Source organism: Cimex lectularius, unplaced genomic scaffold (assembly GCF_000648675.2).
Source record: "Cimex lectularius strain Harlan isolate CLEC.00 unplaced genomic scaffold, Clec_2.1 scaffold27, whole genome shotgun sequence".
Classification (NCBI taxonomy): Eukaryota; Metazoa; Arthropoda; class Insecta; order Hemiptera; family Cimicidae; genus Cimex; species Cimex lectularius.
The window spans coordinates 2,795,233-2,807,491 of NW_019392670.1; the positions used below are offsets into that span (position 1 = coordinate 2,795,233).

General features: G+C 34.6%; 1 protein-coding gene across 1 annotated transcript; it reads left to right on the forward strand.

Moving 5' to 3' along the window:
- Nucleotides 1-2,038: 2,038 nt before the first annotated feature.
- Nucleotides 2,039-4,510, forward strand: LOC106667152 (forkhead box protein D3-like). Its single transcript, XM_014394878.2, has one exon. The coding sequence runs from the start codon at nucleotides 2,234-2,236 to the stop codon at nucleotides 3,083-3,085; it is 852 nt and encodes a 283-aa protein (XP_014250364.1). The 5' UTR covers nucleotides 2,039-2,233; the 3' UTR covers nucleotides 3,086-4,510.
- Nucleotides 4,511-12,259: the final 7,749 nt, after the last annotated feature.

Sequence of the window (12,259 nt, forward strand, 5' to 3'; positions counted from 1 at the left end):
GTCCCTGGATGGGCTTATGCCGAAACGAGACAAAAGGGTAAAATCATATCGAACTGGTTCAAGACGCCGGGCCGGCGGCCGGTAGAAATGTTATTGCGGTCGGGGAAAAACATCCCTCATTGAAAAAGTTAGGTAAAAAAATACCAGTGTTGTGTATGAAGGGGGGGGAGTTTCAGGAATTTTTCGAATAAACATACTCAACATACGTCCTTGATTCGACTTTCCTATAAAACAATGTTGGACTAATTTTTAGTGAGTTTTTAAAAGAAACTTATTTAATTTATCTAACTGAACTTCCCTCTAAATGTTAAAGACGTTTTTGTACATAATTTCAGTTTTTAATTTCTTATTAAATTAAACGATCGTTTTCCTACAAACAGCCTGACATAAAGAAACCGCTGAAGTCATACACAGCGAAATACAATGTTTGAAAATATTAAATATTCGAAATACATATTTTATTAAGTTTGTCTTTCACGACTGATTTTACTTTTTCAAGAATAAGATTTGAGATTTCCAACTCTCAGATCTTAATGTTGTAAAATGACTGACAGATACGAAATATCATTGTTGGAAATGACTCTCACATCTGGTTGTCAGTTTTTGTTGTTGAGAATGACTCTCAGATCTTATTGTTGTAAAATGACTCTCAGATACGAAATCTCAATATTGGGAACGATACTCAAATCTGTTTGTCAGATTTTGTCGCCGGGAATAACCCTCTCTCTTATTTTTTTAAATCTTATTTTGTATTATCTTATTTTTTGGAGAATTACTCTCAGATTTGACTCTCAGATCTTACTTATTTATATCAAGTTCAAATAACACAGACGCAATAACAACACTTCACCGCTCCGAACATAGATCACTTTTTACACACAAAGCCCTTATTTTCACTTTGTTTCCAAACGAATGATCTGCCACTTATATTATTTTTGGAAAATGACTGTCAGATTTGATTATCAAAGCTTATTGTTGGGAAGAATTACCAGAAAAAACGGAAAACTCGCAGAGGGCCCGTCATGACTTCAGCTGTTTGTTTTTAGGTCCATAAACGTCCCACTTTAGAAATACATTGTCAAAAAATAACGTTCAAATCTGGTTGCCAGATCTAGTTATTGAAAATGACTCTCAGATCTTATTTTATTTTTGGAAAATGACTTTCAGATTTGATTATCATATCTTTTTGTTGGAAAATGATTTTCAGGTCTGATTCTGAAACCTTGCAAACGACTCTCAGACCTTAATGTTGTAAAATGACTCAAAGATTCGAATATAAGGTCTCATTGATGGAAATGGCTCCAAATCTGGATGTCAGGTTTAGCTGTTTGGGACGAAATGAGATTTCGTATTTGAGAGTCATTTTATAACAATAAGATCTGTGAGTCGTTCCCTACAAAACAAAACCTGACAACCAGATGTGTGAGTCATTTCCGACAATAATATCTGAGAGTCGAGTCATTTTACAACAATAAGATCTGTGAGTCTTTCCCTACAAAAAAAATCTGACAACCAGATTTGACAGACATTTTCCGACAATTTATACGTACATAAAGTGGGAGGTTTATCGGCCTACAAACATCTGAGGTCATTGCCCGCCCTCTGCGAATTCTCCGTCTTTTTCTGGCCATTTTTCACAACAATAAGATTTGATAATCAAGTGCGAGAATCATTTTCCAAAAATAAGATGTGTGGCAGATAACGCGTTTGGAAACTAAGTGAAAATAAGGGCTTTGTGTGTAAAAAGTGGCCTACGTTCGGAGCGGTGAGGTGTTGTTATTCCGACTGTGATATTTGAATGTGATATAAAAGGGTTGAAAGGGAAAAATGATGTAAAACGGTGTGCAGGTCGAGAGCCGGGATCGCCATTTAGGTGTTGAAAAAGGAAAGGTTTTGTCAAGTGTTTTGAATTGGTAAACCGAATACGAGAGGTTAGGAGTGATCAACTATTAATTAGAGAAGTGGGGTGGATTGTGTGCGAGAGGCGGCGGCGGTGGCGACGGCGGCCGGGGGTTGCTGGAGATGAGGATGAGGGCATTCCGGGGGAGAGAGATGGGCGGAGCGAGAGGCCCGGGCCAATGGAACGTCGGAGAAGGCGTGGTATAAATAGGTCAGTATTCAATCCCACCCTCGTCGACGTACGATTCCCTTCCCCCTCCGGACACCGACGGGAGGGACCGGTGCCGGAATCAAAACGGGACCAGTCTCAGTCGGATCTGATGTGGTTCCAGCAATGGAGTTCAGAACGAGTCTGGAGTCACCTCTTGATCTGAGGGATAGGACATCTCCGTCCAACGACTCGGACCAGGACGTCAACGTGGATTCGGACGAAGACATACCGTCCGGCCAGCACCAGCCCATCGAACAGGACGACAGCAAAAAATCGACTCTCGTCAAACCGCCCTATTCCTACATCGCGCTCATAACGATGGCTATACTCCAGTCGCGGCACAAAAAGCTCACGTTGAGTGGTATATGTGACTTTATAATGACGAGGTTTCCGTACTACAGGGAGAAGTTTCCAGCCTGGCAAAATTCGATAAGGCACAATCTCTCTCTGAACGACTGTTTCATCAAGATCCCGAGGGAGCCGGGCAATCCGGGGAAGGGCAACTACTGGACGTTGGACCCGATGGCGGAAGACATGTTCGACAACGGTAGCTTCTTGAGGAGGAGGAAACGCTACAAAAGGCAGCCGCCGGAATTCATGCTGCGGGAACAGCAGGCCGCCGCCGTCGCGGCCACCTTCCTCGGCGATCCTTACAGAGGGGTCCATTTCCCGTATCTGTCGCCTTTGCCGCCCGCGGTGCCGCTCCTCCCGCCGACCGAACTGGCCAGGCTGTCACTCGGCCTCCTCGGCAACGGCGGCGCGCTCCCTTGCAAGCCGGTCCCGCTGGCGGCGCCTCCGGCCGTCTCGACGACGACGACGACGACGGCAGCGGCGCAGCCTTCGCCGAGACCATCGCCGGCCTTCTCCATCGAGTCTCTCATCGGGAGGAGCGGATCTTCCAGCCCGCCTCCGGTCACGAGGAGTTTCGATTCCGCTTTCACGCCCCTGCAGACGGCCGCCGCTTGGGCCAGGTGAGAACAACATTACTTCCAGTAGTATCCGCCTGTCTGTCTATCGTATCTACGAACCGCCTCTCTACTACCTACGTGCATCCGTAATTTCAAATTTCATCGAATACTACCTACATCCGCTAGTCCGTGTAAATAGCTGTTGTGACAAACCAACTTTTCTTCTGTACATAACCGCATTCGACAAAAATACCACATTTTGAGTTGTTGTTGTTTTTTTTTCTACACAAACTTCTTATAACATTAACCATAAGGAATTGTGAATTCAAACTATATCGGTTTATTTTATTGACTGAATTTTATTTATTTTTGAAAATTTATTTATTTGTTGTCCACTTAAATGTTTTTGTAGATTTTTTATACAAACATTTTCATTGTATGTGTATATAGTATGCGCATATACACATTTATATATTATGATTGATTTTTGACGAAGTTTTATTTATAATTATGGCTGAATACCAAAAAAAGTAGATTTTTTGAATGTAAATGAATGTATATACATATACACAAGGTGTTTTTTTTAAACATATGCTTCCCGGGTATCTGGTATGAAACGCTTCTATACCGAAAACTGTTCACAGGACGGAATTTTTAAAAAACTTAAATTTCCTGTTTTAAGGGACACTTAGTGGATCGTTCGGGGGATGATAAATGGGCAAAATAACAATTTGATCGATAAATACAAAGCACAATATTCTGAGGCGGTCTGACAGGTCAACGTCAAAAGTCAAGAATTTTCAAACCAACGAGAATAAATTAAAAAAAAAAAAATCATAAATTAAAACTCAAATTTACTTTTTTTAAATAGTATGGTTATATCGTGATTAAATCTATCCTAAGAGAGTTACGGTACTTTGCACGCTTTTGTCATCGAGTTTTAACATTTTCCCCATGTTAAATTTCTCAATCTTTTGTTTATTTGTCTTTAATATTGAGTACTTAATTGATTGTTTTTTTCTTTCTTTCGTTATATTCTACCGTCCCGGGAGAGGTAAATTAAAAAAAAATTCATCCCAGATACCCGTCGGATGTTCGACTTTTTTTAACACCCTTGTAGGCTTAAATATTCGAATTTAGTCGTAGCCCTTTTTTTTGTCAAATTGATTATTTATCGACTGAATAAAACAAAAAAAATGTAATTATAAATTATTGATTATAACGTCAAAAAAATATATATAATCAAATGTTACCAAATAATATGTGTTCTACGTAGTGTAGCGAGGGCATAGTCTATTGCAATATTATTACGACAATAGTTAGAATTGTGTCGTTGTCGTTCACTTTTGAAGAGAGAGAGAAACCGTGACATGTACAATATTAGCTGATGTGCGTGTGTTCTCGTCAAGCACAACTTTTAGTTTGATATTTAATTTATTTTGTGTCGATGTAATTCAAAATAATATGGTGAATAGCTGTGTAATTTAGATATAAAAAAATGTATTTGTTAAATGTGTAAACCTTAAAAAAAGTAGAGTGTATAAATGGATGTGATAATAATAATTATAAATATACAACAAAAAAATCGTTAATAATAATTATTCATAGAAGCTAGTGGATTGTGTTATATTTTTTTTACATTAACCCCTAACTCTTTTTGATAATAATTTTTAAAAAATGTCGTTATAGAAAGAAAATAAAAGCATAACGACATGTGATTTTGTTTAAACAAAAATTTAAAAGAGTAAACTGAATAATTCATAGCACTCTCTTCGAAAGGAAAAAAAGAACGTGTTAAAACAAGATTTATCAATAATTCTATTTGTATTTACCTTTAAGTTGGAACGGGGTATCTGTGCCGGGCATAAGTCCGGCTTCGCGGCTGATCTTAGTTTACTTTCGGGCACTTGACGTGCTTCTCCTTAGCGTCAACACGGTCAATTATGTAAATTATGTGGACAAACACATTGACCTTAATCCACATCCGATTCCAAGTCCCAATTTACTTTTTGTTTTATTTTTCGAACTGGATTAAATTCTAGTCCAGTCTGTGAAATAATGGCGTCCCGAGCCACGAGATCGGCGCAATATGTAACAGCAAATTTTTAAACTTTTCGTAATATTAATTACTTTACTTTTACAATACTAATTCACATTAATTTATTTTTCACCTGATAATAAATAAATAAAATAAAAAAAACGCGTCAGATATTCTCCCTGTTGCTCTTCTGGCTGGTTAAAAACTTTATCTATGGTATCATTTCCTAATCACTTTTCTAATTGCATAATCATTTTTATTTATTTATCTCGATATAATTTATAAAAGCTTTCAATATCATAATATAAAATCAGGGGTGGTTTTACCCACACGAAGGAAGTTGGATGAGTAAATAATAAACTTTCTAATACATTTTATCAAGTCTATCGAACTTCAAACTTCTAAGCATTTTTGTTCTCAAAAATAAATAAAAATTGAAACGATAAATTTAAGAAAAAAGTACGGAACGAACGCTGGATCCGACCGTGGAATTATTGTCGAAATTTTTGCCCAGTCCTCGAGTTTCAAAGTCTTGATGAATTTTCGACATATTCACGGAAAGCTCGACGAAAGCACGGTTTTCTATTCAAATTTGCCTCGTACTTGAGTTTTCATATACAATTTATTCTTAATAAATCTATTATATTTATAATTTGAATTAATTAATCTTTTTACCTAAGGTTTTGGTTGAAATGAAAAAGTTAGTGTCACGAGCGGGATTCGAACCCACGACCTTCGGCTTCATTCTTAATTTTTGAATTTTTATCTGATTTCTTTATTATTGGTGTCTTTAACACTTTTTTGTTTTTTAAGTAACATTACACATTGAAAAATAGTTCCTGCATATACATCATAAAATGAACACAGCTGAATTTTTAAGTTCTTTTTTTCCGCAAGAAATACATTAAAAATCACAGATAAGATAATTGTAGAAAATCATTTAAACTGCATTCTACATATTTGTTCACCTTGTATATTATTAATAATATTTTCATGGTCCTAATCAATAAATAAACACAGTACCTGAGCGTTTTTACTCCCTAAAATAATTAAATATGGAAACATTATCCGTACAATGTACTCGTTAGTACAACAATGCCCTTTCCTTTTAACCTTACTTTTTAATATTTTTGATTAGATTTTCAAACTTGTCAAAAATTAACTACATTTTTGAGGATTATAATTATATATGGACACAAAACGATCTATAATCGATACATTAAAAAAAAAGCATCGAACAAACGGAAATAGACTCGTCCGTTGAATTATTTTCAAAACATCGTTCAAGTCATCGAATTTTTTAAGTTTAAAAGCATTTTAATACACAATTTATTGTCAATATTAAAACTTTTATCTCAGGTTTGTCATAAGAAGTGATCCGTTCGCATCCGTTTCATCTGCACTTTGAAAATGAAAATATTATTTATATACTTCATAATCGTATATTAATGACAACAGTTTCGAAGTGTTAGTCATAAAATAAGCAAAGTGTTGAGGGTTTTTCTCTCAAAAATGATTAAATATAGAAACCTCATCTATACAATGGACTAGTTAGTGTAGCAATGCCGTTTCTTATTACTTTTAAAATTTTTGATCAAAGTTTTCAAACTAGTTAGAAATGAACAGTGTTTCTGAGGGGATTACTTCAAAAAATAATTATATATTGAAACAAAACATTTCTTAATTTGATAAAATTATAAAAAAAGCAACGAAGGACTAAGGATTCTTCCGTGGAATTATTTTCGAACTTTTTCATGTCCTTATGAATTGTCCTGAATGGACTGTTTTACATTCAATTTTGCCATATCTCTGATTTTTAACATATAATTTATTGTCAGTAATAAGTGATCTGTTCGCATCCCTTCAACGAGATTTTGAAAGTGAAAATCTCACTTATATTCTTCATATTTGTTCATTTCGTATATTATTAACAATAGTTTCAAATTCCTAGTCAGAAAATAAGCAAAAGTTCTGAGGGTTTTCCCCCAAAAATAATTAAATATTGTATATACCATATCCGTACAATGGACTCGTTAGTATAACAACAATGACGTTTCTTATACTTTTTTATATTTTCTATCAAACTTTGCAAACTGGTCAAAAATAAACACCTACCGAGAATTCTTCCTCCAAAAAATAATTATATATTCAAAAAAACTATCTTTATATCTATACATTAAAAAATCAGAACCGAACAAACGCTGGATTCGCCCGTGGAATTATTTTACAACTTTGTTCGAGTCCTCGAGTTTCAAAGTCCTGGTGAATATTCTGTTTTCTTTTTAAATATGCCTTATCCTTGAGTTTTAATATGCAATTTATTGTAAGTATTTGAACATTTGTCTGAGGTTTCTTATGACAAGTGGTCTGTTTAACTTTTTTTTAAATAAGAACATTACCAATTTTACATAAAATTGTTCATGTCGTACAATGAACTTAATATAAACAAAGTTAAGTTTATGAGTTTTTTTAATGAAAAATATTAAAAATTACGTAAAAGGCCAATTTGAACACAAAACACACGGATTCTCTTCGCCGAGCTTTAGGAGAACTCATTCCTTTCGACACTTTGAAACTGTTATTAACATTCTTCATATTGGTACACATTGTATGTTATTAACTGGTTCCAAAGACCTTGAAAGTGTTCGGACTTCTCCGAGTTTGCGAGTTGATGAACCCTATTTGGCCGTTACCGATCATTTTGGTTGGCCTACGCTCCCGGGATTGGTCTGTCGGACACGTTTCGCCAACTTCATCACCTCAGACACACTGAAGATGTACGCGTCTGACAACCCAACCGAGACCAGGCAGGCGTAAATTGCATTATGACTGACATATTCCGTGAAATCTCAAAGAAAGAACTGTTTTCTTTCAATTTGGACTGATTTTTAATATATATTTTATTTTGAATATAATATTGAAGGTTAATATATATAGGAGATAATTTAGAAATAATTCATGGTTTCTGGCTGTTATATCAAACTGTTTTGCCATAAAAATTATTTAAACCGTTAGAAGTTTTAAGGTTCTCCTTTCATTCAGTTTTAATGAATATTTAACATAATTATTCGCGATGTTATTACCCTGTCTGAATGTGCGTGCCAGTTTTTTTTAAATATAACTTTAATAGGATTCTACGATAATTTCGTTAAAAATCTATGAAATTTGACGCATCGTCCTTCTCAATTTTCTTTTGACTGGTCAAGGTTCATTCAGAATTAATATTATTTTGTTAAAATATAACTGTCCAACTAATAAACTTTGAAATGACATAAAGCTCGTTGGGGGTTTTACGGGCTTTTAGGCGTTCTGAAAGTAGAAAAAAACTAGATTTGCTGACCATTTCTTTACTCGGCGAAAATATTGCCACATCCTCCATTTTTTTATATAACATTAAAGACTATCACTAATTATATGAGAGATAACTTAAAAAACAATTATTTTTTTAAATACAACTCTGGGAGGATTCGACGATGATTTCGTTTCAATGAAACGTTAGAGTTTTCGCATTTGTCACCAAATTGAGAAAAAACAATTTCCTCAACTTTTTTCATTGATTGATCGAAGTCGATTCGGAATTAATATTATTTTGTTAAAATTTAGTGGTCCAACTAATAAACTTTGAAATGACATAAAGCTCGTTAAGGGTTTTAGTGGCTTTTGGCCGTTGTGAAAGTCGAAAAAAAATTAGATTTGACGATCATTTCTTCACTCGGCGAAAATATAGCCATATCCTCCATTTTTTTATATAACATTAAAGACTATCACTAATTCAATTATATGGGATATATATAATTATATGGGAGATAATTTAAAAACAATTTTTTTTTAATACAATTCTGGGGGGATTCGACGATGATTTCGTTTGAAATTGAACGTTAGAGCTTTCGCATTTATCACTAAAAACAATTTTCTCAAATTCTTTGATTTGATTGGTCGAAGTCGATTCGGAATTAATATTATTTTGTTAAAATTTGACTGTCAAACTAATAAACTTTGAAATGACATAAAGCTCGTTGGGGGTTTGGGGGGGGGGGGATTTGGCCGTTCCGAAAGTAGAAAGAATTAGATTTGGTGACCATTCATTCACTCAGCAAAAATATAGCCTTATCTTTTTTTTTAATAATATTAATAATGATCACTAGCTATATGGGAGGTAAGCAATTTTTTATATAACTCTAGGAGGATTCGACGATGATTTCGTTTGAAATTGAACGATAGATCTTTAGGATTTTCCGCCAAATTGAGAAGAAACGATGTTCTCAAAATTTTTCATTTGATTGGTAAAAGTCCATTAGAAATTAATACTATTTTGTTAAAATTTGACTGTCTAATAAACTTTGAAATGATATAAAGCTCGTTGGGGGTTTTACGGGCTTTTGGCCGTTCTGAAAGTTGAAAAAAAAATAGATTTGCTTACCATATCTTCACTTCGAAAATATAGCCATATCCTACATTTTTTTATATAACATTAAAGACCATCACTAATTATATGGCAGACAACGTAAAAAACATTTTTTTTTAAATACAACTATGGGAAGACTCGACGATGATTTCGTTTGAAATTGAACGGTATAGAGCTTTCGCATATGTCACCAAATTGAGAAAAAAACCTCATCTTTTCATTATTCATTCGGAATCAATATTATTTTGTTATATATGGCAGTAAGACTAGTAAACTTTGAAAATATATAAAATCCGGTTAAGGTTTTTCGCTTTTGAACCTTCTGAAATTAGGGCAAATAATTGGAGATTTTTCACTCGGCGGGATGAGTTTTAATTCCTCTCGATTAAAAAAACAAGGGCAAATGAGAATAAATATTTTTCTTTTAGGCGTGTTCATTTATAGTAACGCTCAAGGAATTCATTATTTTAAAAAAAATTAATTATACTGAAGTCGCGGTAGACGTGTGGTTAGGTCATCTCTCGGCTCGAATACCCCGAGGCCGCGGGTTCGATTCCCACCGTCGCCCCCTGAATTTCTGACCGCTCGAGGTGGTCTTGGACGTCCGACGTGCACGCGGTAACGATGATGTTGGGATGTATAACAAAGCCAGTAGTGTAAATCGTACATAGGATAGTGCCGAGATTGCCCCTTGTGGGACGCCTTTTAGCCTGTTATCTGAGTATTCGCCGCATCTCACTCTGAAGTGATAAAATTAATAGGATTCCAGAAAAAAAAAGAAAAATAATTGATTCATCACTGTTACAATTGAAACTGCATTGTAGCTTTTGACAGAAGAATTTTTTTTAAGAGGTTTTTTGTTCTATGACAGTCTTTAATTTTTACTAGTCTTTATTAATTATACAATATTTTCCCTCTTGGTTAGAAATTTGTTCAATACGATTATAGTCACTCGATATACGCGCTGTAATCAATTTTCGTGTTAAAACTGTGTAAATTCCTCACAGGGAAGAGAGAAAAAAAGGTTGTTTTTATTTAGTAGCTAGTCCGAGGAAATATATTAAATATTATTAAATATCACGTGTTTCTTAAACGTTTTTAATATAAAAAACACAAAAAAAAAAGAAGAGAAGATTGTTCTTCTTTATCTGTGCATAAAGAGAACATTTTGTTCCTAGAGAGCTTAAATAATAATTATTAAAAGCACAATAGAAGAGGAATTAAAATGACCGGGTCGCCACTTTTAATCTTCAATTTCAAATTAACTGCTCGGATATTTCAAGAATTTTCCTCGACAACAATAATAAGACGGGGGCTCTGCTCTTCTGTCGGGCTGTTTTGTCGCCTTTTACCCCAAAGGAATCCATCCACGGGGAGATCCCGACAAATAAATTTATAATAAGGTAAGAATGTAGATTTTGTTAAAATGAAGTGTATTAATTTGATTAAATTTTGAAACTGACCTTCGTAGTTTTTTTCTCGAAAACCTTGTATCGAACTATACTTATTCAGCGTAGTAAAATAGTTAAATATCATTTCTGCCGGCTTTGGCTTTATTAGCTGATCACTCGCAGAGCATTCTTATTTTCTAGAGAGTTATGTCGTAAGTACGTCTGCAACAGGTGACACCTACAAGGTCTACAGAGTTTGGGGCTTCCAAAATCGATGCCTGGACACCTGAACGATCCGTCTAAGGTAAGTTTTAAGAAAATAATTATAAGAGAGCGTTTTGACAAAATAACTATTTTCAAAGACAAAACCGAAACCTTACTAATGTCCGTTACGGTCAATAACATCAGCGGCAGACGAAGCAGACGGGGAAAAAATGTCAAAGAAATACTTGCAGAATGATGAGGCTATCTTAACACCATTAATTTTTAAATTAAATTATTTTCAACAGTTATGTAATCAGTTGTTTGTTTTATTTTACTGCCGCAGCCTCCAAACTTAGAAATAAATTTGTATATATAATTGACGTTACGTCAGGGTTATAAGCAGGGAGAGATGATACGCTGAATCGTTACAATTCATCAATTTCTGCCTTTATTAGACACCAATTATGTGATCTATTGTTTGTTTTATATTTCCCCAGGCTCCAAACTATTTGTACATTTCACTGGCCTGATGTCAGGGTTATAAGCAGGGAGAGACGATACGCTGAATCCTTACAAATCTTCCATTTCTGTCTATATTAGACGTCAATTATGTGATCTGTGTTTTTTTAATTTCCCCAAGCTCCAAATTTATAAATAAATCTGTTTATGTAACTGGCGCGACGTCAGGGTTATACGTAGGGAAAGACGATACGCTGAATCCTTACAATTATTCCCTTTCTGCCTTTATTAGCCGCCAATTGAGTGAACTTTTTTTTGTGATATGTGTACATATATAATTTGTATATGTCACGAATAATTGATAATTTATGGCAGAACGGACAGAATTTTTTTTTTTAACCAAGAAATAAAGTTGATAGTTGATATTCGTTCACCAAATTTCATTAGCAACCCCAAAAAACCCGGGAAACAAATTTTTGGACAAATCAAAAAATATTTGTTTTCCTTTGATTTTTTTGCCTTTACAAATGTCCCCGCTTTTTTTACGAGAATAACCACAGGATACACTAGAGGGGTTTAGAACCTTGTACCTCATATAACGAGACAAACAATGCCGACGTAAATAAATGATAACGTGCTATATAAAATAAAACATTTCCGAGGTTTTTGTTCATTTTATCCTCATTTTTCTCACTTATAATTGTACAAACTCTAAACCTTCTTAACATAGTCTGAAAGAAAAAC

Coding starts and splice junctions, on each gene's coding strand:
- LOC106667152 (XM_014394878.2), top strand. CDS start 2,234: ATGGAGTTCAGAACGAGTCTGGAGTCACCTCTTGATCTGAGGGATAGG.